At 44.5% G+C, this 16,534-nt stretch overlaps 1 protein-coding gene across 3 annotated transcripts in view; it reads left to right on the top strand.

Annotated features, from left to right (window-relative positions):
- The first annotated feature begins 1,848 nt into the window (after positions 1–1,848).
- The window catches only part of UTP14A (UTP14, U3 small nucleolar ribonucleoprotein, homolog A (yeast)), a 24,822-nt gene continuing 10,136 nt past the window's right edge, over positions 1,849–16,534 (top strand). Inside the window, exons 1-8 of one of the 3 annotated variants that reach the window (XM_011988842.1) lie at positions 1,849–1,973; positions 3,086–3,161; positions 4,848–4,918; positions 5,441–5,505; positions 7,473–7,615; positions 8,213–8,368; positions 15,429–15,548; positions 15,646–15,740. In XM_011988842.1, the coding sequence (XP_011844232.1) occupies positions 1,948–1,973; positions 3,086–3,161; positions 4,848–4,918; positions 5,441–5,505; positions 7,473–7,615; positions 8,213–8,368; positions 15,429–15,548; positions 15,646–15,740 (752 nt within the window). In that variant the 5' untranslated portion in view covers positions 1,849–1,947. The remainder of the gene's footprint in view (positions 1,974–3,085; positions 3,162–4,847; positions 4,919–5,440; positions 5,506–7,472; positions 7,616–8,212; positions 8,369–15,428; positions 15,549–15,645; positions 15,741–16,534) is intronic. The other 2 variants (XM_011988843.1, XM_011988844.1) reach the window with 2 other exon arrangements.

Raw genomic sequence — 16,534 nt, 5'->3', positions numbered from 1 at the left:
GGGGGCCTGTAGTCCCAGCTACTCCGGAGGCTGAGGCGGGAGAATGGCGTAAACCCGGGAGGCGGAGCTTGCAGTGAGCTGAGATCCGGCCACTACACTCCAGCCTGGGCGACAGAGCGAGACTCCGTCTCAAAAAACAAACAAACAAAAAGAAACATCATCATTTAGGGAGTAAGTATATTAAAAACATCCAGCAGAGAAGACTGAGGAAGATGGTCAAAGGGTTAAGATACCAGGAGAGAGTGGTGTCATGAAATCTCAGGATGGAGTTTCAACAATGACAAAATTGTCTTCAATCCCACTAGAAAGTAAGCTCTAGGAAACTATGGGACATATCTGCTTTGTTCACCAATGTATTCCCAATGCCTAGAGGCTTGGCATATAGTAGATGGCCAAAAACATTTCATGAATAAGAAAACAAATTAGCTGGGCGTGGTGGCTCACGCCTGTAATCCCAGCACTTTGGGAGGCCAAGGTGGGAGGATCATCTGAGGTCAGGAGTTCGAGACCAGCCTGACCAACATGGTGAAACCCCGTCTCTGCTAAAAAATAAAAAAATTAGCCAGGCGTGGTGGTGCACGCCTGTAATTCCAGCTACTCGGGAGGCTGAGGCAGGAGAATCGCTTGAACCCGGGAGGCGGAGGTTTCAGTGAGCCGAGATCCCGCCACTGCACTCCAGCCTTGGCAACAAGAGCAAAACTCTGGGAAAGGAAGGAAGGAAGGGAGGGAGGGAGGGAACAGACAGTTATTAAATACCACACAAAGTTCTAGGAACCCAAAGACTGAGAGGTATCTATTTTATTTAGCAACTTTGGGTGTCGCTGATCTTGTCCAGAGCAATTTCTGTGGAATAATGGGGCAAAAGCAAAAATGGGAATGGATTAAAAGAATGAAAAGAATGTTCTTGTCTATTATTTTTCTACAATCATCATATATATATATATATATACACACACATATATTAGGCAGGGCCCAGTGGCTCACGCCTGTCATCCCAGCACTTTGCGAGGCCGAGGCGGGCGAATCACTTGAGGCCAGGAGTTCCAGACCAGCCTTGCCAACATAGCAAAATGCCATCTCTACTAAAAATGCAAATATTAGCCGAGCATGGTGGCAGGCGCCAGTAACCCTAGCTACTCCGGAGGCTTAGGCAGGAGAATCGCTTGAACCTGGGAGGCAGAGGTTGCAGTGAGCCGAGATCACGCCATTGCACTCCAGCCTGAGCGACACAGCAAGGCTCTGTCTCAAAAATAAATAAATTCTTAAAAGTTGATGGGAGAAAAAAAGTTGTTTAAAATAATTTTTTTAAAGTTGATAGGAGGTGAGGAAGCGTAGCTACTGACGGCCCATTCTTGGATAAAATATTTTGACTCAGGAAATGAAGAACAGAGCTGCAATTACAAGGGATCAAAAGATATTTTTCCTTAAATGGAAGGAAACTTGTTTTGTTCACCATCGGATCTCCGGGGCCCGGCACAATCTGGCCACTTAATGGGCATTCAATAAACCCCCGAGCTGGCTGGTGGCCGGCTTGCAGGACGCTGTCGCACAAGGACGGGCGCTGGAGTCTTTCCTTCTGGATTATGTAGGGACGAATGAAGGCGCGGGCTCAGTCCCTGACAGCGCAGTACCTTCGCCCTAAGCTAACCCACCCTGGGCCGCGTGGAAACCAGGGACCAGGAGGACAGACACCCGCGCACCAGAGAAATACGGGGTGGGTGGAGAAAAGAAAGCCCCACCCGCTGACAGCCGTTTCATCTCCAGCCTCGCCGTTTTACGCAGGCCCCTCCCTACACGGCTCCTGCTTCTCACACGCCTTGTACGCAACGGAACTGACGTGTACGTCGCGAGCGATTGACGGAAACAGAAATTGCTTTGCGGCCGGCACGGAAATTGCTTTCCTTCGGCTTCCGTTCTTGGTCCATGTGAGAGAAGCTGGCTGCTGAAATGACTGCGAACCGGCTTGCAGAGAGGTGAAGGGCAACGAGGGGAGGGGGGATTCTGGGTCTCGTTGGGGGCCGGGTTCCCCAGCTTTTGGGAAATGGGCGCCCCCTTTTAACAGATGGCAGTGGTTCCCCTCAAGAGCTGGCCACTTGTTCCTGTTTTCCGCGATCCAGCCTTTAAAGCCCTTTTAATTTCATTCACTTACTCCGCTCCTCAGCTGTATAGCCGCATCCCTGTTGGTCCTGATGCTGTTTCTGCCTCCCCAGCTCATTTACTATGTTTCACATTCCTCGTCACGTGACCCCTTTTTCTGCCTCTGCCGCGGCCCGATTTAATCCTCTGCGCAGGCAGTGCAGGCGTTATAAACTCCCCGAATCTTCGAAAGCTTTGCTGACTGGAGTCATCGCCACGTTTTGGCTCCTAAGATGTTTTGTGCTTCCCCTCCCCGCCCCCGGAACTAAATGTAGTCCGTTTAGTAATGTTGGCTTTGCAAATACTAATAATATATGCTGTTAAGTAACGGTAAATTTTGTAATTTGTGGGTACCAGTCTCCTTAGTTAAGCACCTACTTTGCTAAGCAGGCCCCAGGGAAAATGGCTTACTCAGCTGCTTTCGACCTGTTTCTCCATTCCTGGGAACAAGTGATCAAGATGACACTTTTGATCAGGCTGCCTATCAAAGAGTCAAACGTGGAGGATGCTTAGAAATATTAATCGTGAAACTGCCTTGCCTCCAGGGCTAGCAACAGCGTCTTTGGCCATATTATTCTAGGGTCTGACATTTTTACAGCTTCCCATAGGTCATAGGAAATGTTGTGTCAATCACTGAAAAGTGTTAGCTCTTTTACATGCAGTTTTGAGTCAGGCATCATTCCTGGAGGTGATACCTGACATCAGTCTAAATTTCACATCTTGACAAGTTTTCAAAGGCGTTCATGCTGCTTTATATATCTTCTGAGGGATAGGGCTATTCTGTGTTGAAGTTACAATGTTTACGAGATTGTTTTAATAGATTAGACATTGCTTCAAATAATAATATTTCTCTATTAAATTTCAACTTTTATTATAATTAAGGGATACATATGTAGGTTTGTTACATGGGTATATTGCATTCACATTTCTTTGTTGCCTCTTTTAACAGCCTTCTGGCTTTGAGCCAACAGGAAGAACTAGTAGATTTGCCAAAAGACTACCTCTTGAGTGGGAGTGAAGATGAGGTGGGTGACAATTGCTAAACTGCCTTCAAAATTAGGGTAGAGAGCACATTCCTGGAATGGAAAGGTGTGACAATATTCTATGTATTTGTTCAGGTCTCTCAAATTAATTACAAATGGTTAGTGTTTCATATATAAGTTACTGTATCATATTAAGTGCTATAAGGATTTGGAAACTAAGTTACACTCACTACCCGCAAGTTGCATAAGTATAATTTATAAAACCAACCAAAACAGGCCTGGCTGGTGGCTCACGCCTGTAATCCCAGCACTTTGGGAGGCTAAGGCAGAGAGATAACCTGAGGTCAGGAGTTCAAGACCAGCCTGGCCAACATGGCAAAACCCTGTGTCTACTAAAAATACAAAAATTAGCTGGGTGTGGTGGTGTGTGCCTATAATCCCAGCTACTATTGAACCCAGGAGGTGGAGGTTGCAGTAAGCCAAGATCACGCCACTGCACTCCAGTCTGGGCAATAGAGCAAGACTCCGTCTCAAAAAAAAAAAAAAAAGACTGAAACACATGGTCCTCATGATATGATTTCCCAAGTTTGGATTTCTATAGAGCGTTATTTAATTATCTGACTGAAATATGCATATGTATTTTAAGCTGGATCTCCAACAGATGCTATAAGAATTCCAATTCTTTATTTCCCTTACAAAAAAACACTTTTTTTTCCCCTTGGGTTGGGGGCACACAACACATCTATTTTAATAACAAGGAGGGTTTTTTTTTTTTTTGTCTATTTTTTTCTGCTTGTCGTGTTCTTCGCAGGAAAAGCCAACTTAACTTGGAGGCCGGGTGTGGTGGCTCACACCTGTAATCCCAGCACTTTGGGAGGCCAAGGCGGGTGGATGACTGGAGGCCAGGAGTTCAAGACCAGTCTAGCCAACATGATGAAACCCCGTCTTTACTAAAAATACAAAAATTAGTTGGGTGTGGTGGCACTCGCCTGTAATCCTAGCTATTCCAGTGGCTGGGGCAAGAGAATCACTTCCAGGAGGTGGAGGTTGCAGTGAGCTGAGATCACACCACTGCACTCCTTCCTGGGCAACAGAGCGAGACTCTGTCTCAAAGAAAAAAAAGCCAACTTTGTAACTGGCTATGACTTACACTATATGTCAGGGTTTCCATGTTAGATCATACTATATATTTTATACAGAAACACCATTTTAAGCCCTTTTTGTCTAGAAGCAAGTTAGGACAGACACATGACATTAGCTCCCTTTTAGTCTGAGCTGGAATGCTTGCACACCAGACCTCTTCCAATTCCCCAGTTCTCTACTGACCAAAAGAACAAGAGATTTGGCCGGGCGTGGTGGCTCACGCCTGTAATCCCAACACTTTGGGAGGCCAAGGCAGGCAAATCACAAGGTCAGGAGATCGAGACCATCCTGGCTAACACAGTGAAACCCCATCTCTACTAAAAATACAAAAAATTAGCCAGGTGTAGTGGCGGGCGCCTGTAGTCCCAGCTACTCAGGAGACTGAGGCAAGAGATTGGCATGAACCCGGGGGTGGAGCTTGCAATGAGCTGAGATCATGTCACTGCACTCCAGCCTGGACCACAGAGCGAGACTCTGTCTCATAAATAAATAAATAAAGAGCAAGAGATTTTATGTGAGACTCAATTTCCATGTTGTCTTCTCCCTCCCCCTCATCCTGATGGTTTTTCCTTTTCTGTGTCTTAGGGGGACAATGATGGAGAGAGAGAGCATCAAAAGCTTCTGGAAGCAATCAGTTCCCTTGATGGAAAGAATAGGTAACGTTCCTGTCAGTTAGGGCAGGTTATATAGTTGATTCCATGAGATTTCTCTGCAGCTAATATTTATTGAGTGCTTCATGTAAAGACCTTAATACCAGTGCCTAGCATATAGTAAGCATTATGTAATTGTTAGCTATTACTAGTCTTAGTACTATTACTGTAAGCATTTGCAGTCTTATTCCACAATGAAAATCTTTTAAAGCATTGAGTAGGCATTACTTAACCCCATTAGAGAAGTAAATTGACTTACCCCCAAGGTCAGCTGGCTAATATGTTATAGGTTCAGGTGTGTTTAATCTAAGTCCAATATGTTTTCCACTATGCTTACCTTGTAATAAAGAGAAGAGATGAGGGTTAGATAACCAGAACAGATCTCCTTGCTGTATCATGACAAAACCTGACCCTAGAAGAAACACAAGAAACCAAAGACCTGTATGAAGAGAGAAGTGTTTGTCTCTCCCACCCCTAAGCCCCCATAAAATTTATCCATTCCTATTATATCGTTTTGCCTAATTTCAGGCGGAAATTGGCTGAGAGGTCTGAGGCTAGTCTGAAGGTGTCAGAGTTCAATGTCAGTTCTGAAGGTAAGTTGAACAAAGGAAGATACCCATGCATGAAACTTGTGGGGTTCCAAGGGCATAGTGTTCACCTCACCCCCCAGGAACTGTTTTTGATGTGGTTAATGACTCATACCATAAATACCTAGGAGAGTGGGTGAAGAAGTGCAGTCAGATGCCCTTCAGTTTCTTCCATCTCTCAAAGAAAGCCTAGAAGGCTGTGGTCAAGGTATGCTACCGAGTTTGATGAGATACTTCTAGGATAGAGGGACATGAATGAAGACAGCTGCCTCTTAGTAACTTAGTCATAATTCATATTTGTACAATTTCATTTTAATTTCAGTTCTCTTAACAATGCTTTGAGTTAGGAGACAGGCAAATGTTCTCTTCAGCCAGAGCTCAGAGAAGTCAAGTTACTTGTTCAAGGGCCTTTGCCTAGTACAGTGTTTTTCAACCTTTGCTTTTTTACTGCTCCCCTGAGAGGAGCCTTTTAAGACATTTTTTCCTCATTGTATCCCTCCCACTATGCCCCTTCCCCAGGAAATCAAGTCCTAAGGAATAAGAGTTTGTTGGACAGAGTTGAGCCTTGGAGGGACACAAAACATTGTAATATCTAAGATTCTTTTCATACTCCCCCAGAAAGAACCAATTTTCACCCTGGGGTGGGGGGGGTGGTAAAAATTGCCCCTGTTCAGAATACATGCTCTAATAAGTGGCAGCCGTGGGATTTTATCCTAATACTGAGTCTAGATGCCAAATCTTTTTCACCCTGTTCCCAACTTAGGCAGCTAGAATGGGTTTTGCATTCGTAGTAATCACTGGTGTAGCCTCCTAGGGCAAATAACAATGTATTCCAAGCATACTCATTCAGCGGATATTTATTGTGGTTCTACTAGGTAGCAGTATCAGGAAGTGTTGTAGATACCAAGGCTACAGTAGCGAATAAGATGTGAGCTCCTGGGGCTTACTTTCTAATAAAGGGAGACAATAAGAAAGGATGATGCAATAAAGCGACTAAGTGGCTACTTTAGATTGGTTGGTCATGAAAGGCCCCTGAAGAGGCAAAATTGAAGCTGAGATCTGAATGACAAGTCAAGTGAACCATGCAAAGATTAGGGGAAGTATTTCAGGCCAGGGAACAGCTAGCACAAAGGCTCTAAGGTAGAAACATGCACAGCATGTTGAAGAATGGGAAAGAGGACCCTGTGACAAGAGCATGGTGGAGGGTGGGGGGTGACATGAGGTTAGAGAGGCAGATGGGGATTAGATCTCATAGGACCGTGTCGTTTAGGTAGATGAGATTCAAAGTATAATGGGGAGTCACTGGAGGATTTTCAGCAGCGTCATGACATGTTGTGGTTTATATTTTCAAAAGATCATTTTGGGCTGGGTGCAGTGGTTTACACCTGTAATCCCCAGCACTTTGGGAGGCTGAGGTGGGCAGACTGCTTCAGCCCAGCAGTTTGAGGCTGGCCTAGGCAACATGGCACAACCCTATCTCTACAAAAAAAGATGCAAAAAATTAGCCATGCGTGGTGGCACATGCCTATAGTGCCAGCTACTTGGGAGGCTGAAGTGGGAGGATTGCCTGAGCCTGGGAGGCAGAGAAGGCATCACTGCTCTCCAGCCTAAGTGACAGAGTGAAACCCTGTCTCAAAAGAAAACAAACAAAAGAAATATCACTTTGGTTGTTTTTATTTTTGGCTGTTATGTGAAGAATGAATTGCAATAGGGCAAGAGTAGAAGTACCAGGAGAAAAGAAAATGAGTTTTGAATAAATATTTTCCCCTATCTTCTACCCCCAACACGTTTGGGGATGAATGTAGAGTGATAGTGTTGGCATGGCTAGAAATAGGCAATTGAAGTAAGAGAATTATTCCTGCTTCTCTGCACATTTGCCATCTACTGGCATTTTCTACTGAGGCTTCTGCCTACATTATATTGAGATCTTGCCTCATTTCTTGGTCTGACTAGAAAGTTTGACCTTTCTACAGGATCAGGAGAAAAGCTGGTCCTTGCAGATCTGCTTGAGCCTGTTAAAACTTCATCTACTTTGGCCACTGTGAAAAAGCAACTGAATAGAGTCAAATCAAAGAAGACAGTGGAGTTACCTCTGAACAAAGAAGAGATTGAACGGGTAAGCTATAGAGAAGGTGGTCTATTAAGGGAAAGAAATTGTGTTGACAAGGGAAAATAGGGTAATAGAAAGAAGGGAAAGACCTGAAAAATGGGAGAAGGGGGAGCTGTGATTTCCCCACTATGGATAAGATTAAAAATAATCTAGGAGTGCCAGGTGCAGTGGCTCACGTCTGTAATCCCAGCACTTTGGGAGGCCGAGGCAGGCGGATCACCTGAGGTCAAGAGTTCGAGGTCAGCCTGGCCAGCATGGTGAAACCCCGTCTCTACTAAAAATGCAAAATTAGCCTGGTGTGGTGGCACACGCCTGTAATCCCAGCTACTTGGGAGGCTGAGGCAGGGGAATCGCTTGAACCAGGAGGTAGAGGTTGCAGTGAGCTGAGATCGTACCATTGCTCTCCGGCCTGGGCGACACAAGTGAAACTCCATCTAAATAATAATAATCTAGGAGAAATTGCAGTCCTGAGAAGCAAGCGGTAACCTCTAGCATCCTGATTCTTTCGTGGGCTAAGAAACGTTTCCTAATTTCTTGTTAGTCCTTTGGGTTTGATGCTTTAATCTTGTGGCTCTTTCCTTTTACATACTTTGTCTGCTTCAGATCCACAGAGAAGTAGCATTCAATAAAACCGCAAAAGTCCTCTCCAAATGGGACCCTGTCGTCCTGAAGAACCGGCAGGCAGAGCAGCTGGTTTTTCCGCTGGAGAAGGAGGAGCCAGCCATTGCTCCCATTGAACATGTGCTGAGTGGCTGGAAGGTGAGTACAACAAAATGAAACTGAACTTCATTGAAAGGTGAGATTTTATAAGTTGGAGATTTCAGAGCCTGCAACTGATTTGATTGGACATGTTAAGCTAAACCCCAGCATAAGTCATTTTAGCTCAGTGCTCAGAAAGAAGGGATTGCCCATAGTCATTGTCAGTCACGTGACTGACATGTCAGTCACAATAGCTCTGTGATCACTTTTTTTTTTTTTTCTTGAGACAGGGTCTCGCTCCATCACCCAGGCTGGAGTGCGGTGGCACAATCTCAGCTCACTGCAACCTCCGCCTCCTAGGTTCAAGCGATTCTCCTGCCTTAGCCTCCCAAGTAGCTAGGATTACTGGCACACACCAACACACCCAGCTAAATTTTTTTGGGGATTTTTAGTAGATACAGGGTTTTGCCATGTTGGCCAGGCTGATCTCAAACTCCTGACCTCAAATGACCCGCCCACCTCAGTCTCCCAAAAGTTTTGTGATTACAGGAATGATGAGCCAACGCGCCCAGTCTCTGTGTCACTTTTCATCTGCTTGTAGTATACAGTACTTGGCTATTTCCATGTTTTTGTGTTAAACCATGTGATTGCCCTTATAGCGGGAACATAATAATGTTTTCTTTCTTTTACTCTAGTTTTTTAAAAGCATTTAAAGCCACATTCTGATCCTAGGGAAATCAGGAACTCGGTAGTATTAATGATGCCTTAGTGAGGATATGTGAACAACAGAAGCCAAAGTTTGCTTGTACAGGAATGAATACCACATTAAAATATGTGTTGCTGGCAATGACTAGAACTTCAGCAGGTAACTTATTATGACTCTGAGCTGCAGGGCAGGGGTTTAGAGCTGGGTTTCCCAAACACTAACCCCTAACAAAGTTTTTGTCTGAAACAAAAGGATAATTGTAAGTATGTTTGTTTGGTGGGTGTAATGTTGCCAGTTCTTTTTTATTATGAGGTTATTCTTTCTATTTTAGTGGTGTTGAAATGTCTTTTCTTCTATGAAATGATGGTGGTAGTAAATGATGGGATTAGGGATGAAATGGTAGTTATGCTCTTGGCAAAATTAGAAGTTGGAAATCCTATGTTGGTCCCTAAAGTCTCGGTTTTTAGTCTGAATAGCTGCTTTAGAACAGCTAGCCTACTTTTCCAATACACCATTGGTATGGAGTCTATAGTCTATAATGGGCTGATTAATCTTAAATAGATGCCCTCTTTGTGCTTCTCCTCTTTACTTTCCAAAAACCCAAGAATAGTAGTTTCTTAGGCGTTGGGAAGTTGAGCTAATTAAAGCTAATCAAAGTAAACATTGCTTGCCACAATAGCTAGAAATTGAGCAAGTAGTTGCTTATTATGGGGATAAGCTGTTTCTGATGCTTTTGCTGAAGTCACTACCATTCTCTTTCTAGGAGGCTTCCTTTTCTACATGAAAAAGAGATCAGGTTTAAAGTGTGGCTGCAGGATGAAGGGAGACTTTAGAAAAAAAAAAATCAGAGGTAATACAATTTGTAGGATTCAAAAATAAAAAAGCATAGAAGATATGTAGTGAAAAGTTTGACTCCACCCTCTGCCCCATCTGATCATTTTTACCCCCATACTCACCACTTGCATAAGTTTGCTGTTGTTGTTGTCTTAGAGTTTCATTTTTATATTCACGTTTACCTCCTTTTTAAATAAAAAGAATGGTAGCATGCTACTACACACTGTCCTCCACCTTGCTTTTTCCAAATGACAGTGTAATCTTGGAGATAGCAGGAAAATGCCAAGTTTGTTATTAAAAACGAGATGGGGCCGGGCGTGGTGGCTCACGCCTGTAATCCCAACACTTTGGGAGGCCGAGGCGGGTGGATCACCTGAGGTCAGGCGTTTGAGACCATCCCGGCCAACATGGCGAAACCCCATCTCTACTAAAAATACAAAAATTAGCGGGGCATGGTGGTGTGTGCCTGTAATCCCAGCTACTAGGGGGGCTGAGGCAGGAGGATCACTTGAACCTCGGAGGCGGAGGTTGCAGTGAGCCGAGATCGTGCCACTGCACTCCAGCCTGGGCAACAAAACAAGACTCCATCTCAAAATATATACATAAATAAATAAAAAATAAAAACTAGATGGTAGTGGAGGAGGTTACACTAAGAATAGCACAACCTCTTCAAGATAGAGTGAGGCTCAGATGTTATACATTGAATATGCCATGCCATTCATTCATTCTAAGACTGACTTTTGAGAAATTATGCTAGTAGGGCACAGAGAAATAAGGAAGTGCTTAGTTCAGAGGGTGCTTTGTGGCTAGCATCTCCTAGGTCTCTCCTTACAACTTAGAGTGCAAAGTACCAACAACTAGTATATGCTGTATTAGGGTTTCTAGAGATTGAATATCAAGTCTCAGGCTGGGCACGGTGGCTCACGCCTGTAATCCAAGCACTTTGGGAGGCTGAAGCAGGTGGATCACCTGAGGTCAGGAGTTCAAGACCAGCCTGGCCAACATAGTGAAACCTCGTCTTTACTAAAAATACATAAAAGAGCCAGGCATGGTAGCACATGCCTGTAGTCTCAGCTGCTGAGGAGGCTGAGGCAGGGGAATTTCTTGAATCCAGGAGGCAGAAGTTGCAATGAGCCGAGATCACACCACTGCACTCCAGCCTGCAAAAAAAAAAAGAAAGAAAATTGAAAGTCTGTACTATAGTTTCGGTTCAGCTTCCTAAAATTTTGTTTAGCTGCAAATAATTAAGTGGGATACTGCATGAGAAGGCAATTGTAAACTGCAAAGTGCTAGAAATGCTGTAAGGTAACTTCTTTCACCCCTCTCCTCACTATTCTCTGTGTACACCACTATTTACCAAGGTATTCTCCTTGAAACCTTAGTCTCTCAGTATGCCCTCACAAGAGGAGAGGAGGCATTGCTAGAAAATGCTGCATGCCCCTACTGGAGATTGGAGAGTCACAACATGCTTTAGCATTTTAAAGGCTGTGAAACAGGCCGGACGGATGTGGTGGCTCACGCCTATAATCCCAGCACTTTGGAAGGCTGAGGTGGGTGAATCACCCGGGTTAGGAACTCGAGACCAGCCTGGCCAACATGGCAAAACCCCGTCTCTACTAAAAAAATATACAAAAATTAGCTGGACATGGTGGCTTATACCTGTAATCCCAGCTACTCCAGAGGCTGAGGCACCAGAATCACTTGAACCCAGGAGGTGGAGGTTGCAGTGAGCCAAGATTGTGCCACTGCACTCCAGCCTGGGCAACAGAGTGAGACTCTGTCTCAAAAAATAAAAATAAAGGCTATGAAACAATGTTGAAGACACCTGTTGGATTTAATTTAACTTAGGGTATCCAAACTGATTTTATTAAAATTTCAATAAATTGAATTTTAAGCTTTTAACAGGGGAAGCAAATCTTGTTATCTGATAAGGAATGTGTTTGGGGAAGAGCTGGTCTGTCTCCACTGCTGCCTCCTCTCCCTCACCTTCTTCCCCTACTGCCCCACTATAACTTCTCTCAAAAGGCATTAGTGAGGGGCCTCCGAATTGCCAGATCCCAAGCCCTCTTAGTCTTTAGCGTATTTGACACCATTAGCACATTTCATTCTAAAAATCTCTCCCCTCTAGCTTCTGTGATATACTCTGGGTATTTACTCTCTCTGGCTTTCCTTAGTCCTTTTTATGCTTGCTGTGTAAATTCCATACTTTTGTTTGTTTGTTTGTTTGTTTTTTGAGATGGAGTCTCGCCACCACGCCCAGCTAATTTTTTGTAGTTTTTAGTAGATATGGGGTTTCACCGTGTTAGCCAAGATGGTCTCGATTTCCTGACCTCTTGATCCGCCCGCCTCGGTCTCCCAGAGTGCTGGGATTACAGGCGTGAAAATTCCATACCTTGGCTGGGTGCGGTGGCTCACACCTGTAATCCCACCACTTTGGGAGGCCAAGGCGGGCAGATCACGAGGTCAGGGGATCGAGACCATCCTGGTTAACACGGTGAAACCCCGGCTCTACTAAAAATACAAAAAATTAGCCGGGCGTGGTGGCGGGTGCCTGTAGTCCCAGCTGCTCGAGAGGCTGAGGCAGGAGAATGGCGTGAACCCAGGAGGCGGAGTTTGCAGTGAGCCAAGATCGCGGCACTGCACTCCAGCCTGGGCAACAAAGCGAGACCCCGTCTCAAACAAAAAAAAAAAAAAAAAAAGAAAATTCCATAACTTTTGACTATCACTCTCAACCCCTTCTTTGGAGCTCCAGTCTTATATTCCATGTGACTAGCAGGAGTCACCTGGGTCTCCCATGTGCACCTTAAACTTAGTCCAGTCCAAAGTAAGCTTCGCATTTCCTTTCCCCAGACTTCCAAAACCTATACCCCTTCATTCTGCAACTCAGTTAACAGCGTAACTTCCTACCCCAGTCACTTAGGTTGGACCCTCAGTCATTTGATTCCTACTTGACCCCTTCACTATCTCCCTCTCTGCCAGCTTATACAGGGGCCTAGGCCTGCAAATTCTGTCTCTGTAATAGCCCTTAGGCTCCTATTTTCTCTTCATTTTCATTTTCACTGCCCTAATTGAGGCCCTCATCGAACCTTTCCTTTGGAACTTTACATATATCCTCTACACAATCAGCAGGATTTTCTTGCTGAAACACGAAATTGATTGTTGCTCTCCTTAAAATCCTTCAAAGGCTGTTCACTTACAGAATAAAATAAAATTACCTAGCATTTTAGCTATGTTGGACAACACATTCTATTACATACCACTCCTTTCCCTGTGTCTGTGTTTTTGCTTATGCTCATCTGTTTGGATTTTTTTTTTCCTCCTGACAGAACTGTACTTAGGCCTCAAAGCCTAATTCAAAAGGTCACTTCCTTCCCCAAGCCTAACCTACCTCCTAATAATATTTAATGGTGATTTCCTCTGTGATTACCCCTATAGAATAACGTAGCAGTATGTATTTAACCCATTATGTTATGCTGTTTGTGTTGTATATGTCTGTGCTCTGAAAGGCTGTGAGCTCCATGAGGACAGGAACTATCTTAATCAATTGTGTATTCCTAGCACCCCACACAAGTGCCTGGAATATAGCTACAATCAACAAATGTTTGTAAACTGATTTGAATTGAAGGGACATTACAGCATTGTAGTATAAATCACTTTGCAGCCTGTGATTGATCACTACTGCAAATACTAAAAATGGAAGAACACGTACCTTTACTATTCAGTAAAACAGTTTTATGGTTAAATCAATAGCATCGTGTAACATGTGATGATGTGCGTTTATGCATTTATCCAAATATTTGTAAGTTTAATACTGACCATGATGTATATGGCTATTGAAGCAAACCACACATAATATGTGTGTGAGGTTTGAAACTAGCTCTGTTGCCTAGGGCTGTCTTTGTGCCTTGCCAGAATGTGGACCGTGGCATGATCGGCCTGATTATTTAGCCATCCTCAAGATAGCATGTGGAATAACTGGCTTACAGTACATTCGTTTCATACATACTCTGCCTAGCATGCAAAATTAACTGGAAACTGAGGAATTGGAGCCAAAGTTAGAAAATGAGGAGAGTTCAATTTGAACCATCAGGAAACAGGCTAATTACATGAAGGTCTTTTTTTTTTTTTTTTTTTTTTTTTTTTAAACATAATAAATAGAGATGGGGTTTCACCATGTTGCCCAGGCTGGTCTCAAACTTGTGGGCTCAAGCAATCCTCCTGCCTCAGCCTCCCGAAGTGCTGGGATTACAGGCCTGAGCCACCATGCCCATCCTATATTTTTTTAAAGGCAATATCCTTTTGTGCTCAAGAAATTAAGACACACACCCCACCACAAACTACATTTGAAGACTGTGCCAAAAAAATGTCATGTTTTTTCTCATTTTCTTTCATCACTAATTAATGATACCAAGAACACTTATATGCATGGTTTATAGCAGTGGGCTATGGTCAAAAAAAGTTGGGCTTCCCCTCTGAGATATTTGCAGATCTATTTCCTAGGTATATCATCAATGGCAAATAATGCTTATCTTAAGATCTAACCTCACAGGGCATGCTGGGCTCACGCCTGTAATCCCAGCACTTTGGGAGGCCAAGGCAGGAGGATTGCTTGAGGCCAGGAGTTTAAGACCAACCTGGGCAACATGGTAGGACCTTGTCTCTACAAAAAATAAAAAACATTAGCAGACATGGTGGCTTTCACTTGTGGTCCCAGCTGCTCAGGAGGCTGAGGCAGAAGGATCACTTGCACTAGAGGTGGAGGTTGCAGTGAGCTGAGATTGGAGTGCCAGTGGACCCCAGCCTGAGTGACAGAGGAAGACTGTGTCTCAAAAAAAAAAAAATAACCGCCCCTTCCCTCTAGAAGTATTCTAAAAGAAGGCTTATGATATGCATTTGAGATTCCTAACTATAAAGTAATAGTTATGTGCTTCAAATAATACATAACAATACAGGGACTCAAGGGCAATGTGCCTAGATTCTTAAGAGAATGGAAATCTGTTTAACATATATTGGTAACCTGGGCCGGGCGCAGCGGCTCATGCCTGTTATCCCAGCACTTTGGAAGGCCAAGGCGGGCGGATCATGAGGTCAGGAGATCGACACCACCCTGGCTAACATGGTGAAACCCTGTCTCTACCAGAAATACAAAAAATTAGCCAGGCGTGGTGGCAGGCACCTGTAGTCCCAGCTACTCGGGAGGCTGGGGCAGGAGAATGGCATGAACCCGGGAGGCAGAGCTTGCAATGAGCCGAGATTGCGCCACTCCACTCCAGCCTGGGCAACACAGCAGCAAGACCCGTCTCAAAGAAAAAACATACTGGTAACCTGAACACAGTGATCCTTCTCAGCAGTATTAGAGAGTAGCCTCAGCATCTCCCTGCTGAAGTTGTCATATAAGAATCAAATAAGGCTTTATTTACACTGCTGACAACAAGACTGGAACCCCCTTCTCTTGCTGTAACAGCCAATCCTATCCACTTATGATTCCAATTATAGTGTCATAAGTTAGATAATCATAGTAAAGAGAGAAAGCTGTAAGAGCATGGCTTAAGACTCAGAATGTTTTGTTGCTTCTTTAAGGCAAGAACTCCCCTGGAGCAGGAAATTTTCAACCTCCTCCATAAGAACAAGCAGCCAGTGGCAGACCCTTTACTGACCCCCGTGGAAAAGGCCTCTCTCCAAGCTATGAGCCTGGAAGAGGTAAGTGTGTCATAGGCCCTTCACACCCAGGCATGCCACGCTTCTCCTAGCATTTGTCTTCTGGCCCAGATGTCACTGTAAATATCATTTGTTGTAGGCAAAGATGCGCCGAGCAGAGCTTCAGAGGGCTCGGGCTCTGCAGTCCTACTATGAGGCCAAGGCTCGAAGAGAGAAGAAAATCAAAAGTAAAAAGTAAGGAGGCCCCTGTGAACTGGCCTTTGGTTCCACAGAAGAAAGTCATGTGGCTCATCATAAATTCTTTGGAGAGAACCTTTGATGCGGCAACTAGAGTCATGTAGATGAGGTCCCAAACAGGCGTGACTAGCCTTTTGTTCCCCACAAACCAACCTCATACAGTTTTGCCAAAAAGAGGACTATTCAGTTACTTTCTCTACCTTCCAAGGCATCACAGAGTGGTTCTGCAGAATGAGCTCTGAATTCCAGAGCTGTTAAGGCCATTAGGGCTTCCTTCCTGCCTTTTTGCCTCTTTGAAACTTGTTGGCCACATGTGGTGGCTCATACTTGTAATCCAAGCACTTTGGGAGGCCAAGGTGGATGGATCACTTGAGCTCAGGAGTTCAAGACCAACCTGGGCAACTGGTAAAACTGGCTGGGCACGGTGGCTTATGCCTGTAATCCCAGCACTTTGGGAGGCTGAGGTGGGTGGATCACTTGAGGTAAGGAATTCAAGACCAGCCTGGCCAACATGGCAAAACCCCATCTCTACTAAAAATACAAAAATTAGCCAGGCGTGGTAATGTGCACCTATAGTCCCAGCTACTTGGGAGGCTGAGGCGGGAGGATCACTTGAACCCAGGAGGTGGAGGTTGCAGTGAGCCAAGATCACATCACTGCACTCCAGCCTGGGTGACAGAGTGAGACACTGTCTTAAAAAAAAAAAAAAAATGGGCCGGGCGCAGTGGCTCAAGCCTGTAATCCCAGCACTTTGGGAGGCCGAGACAGGCGGATCACGAGGTCAGGAGTTC

Source organism: Mandrillus leucophaeus, unplaced genomic scaffold (assembly GCF_000951045.1).
Source record: "Mandrillus leucophaeus isolate KB7577 unplaced genomic scaffold, Mleu.le_1.0 Scaffold339, whole genome shotgun sequence".
NCBI classification, from domain to species: domain Eukaryota; kingdom Metazoa; phylum Chordata; class Mammalia; order Primates; family Cercopithecidae; genus Mandrillus; species Mandrillus leucophaeus.
Note: the sequence above shows the minus strand (reverse complement) of the source record. Positions and strands in the feature narration are given on the sequence as shown.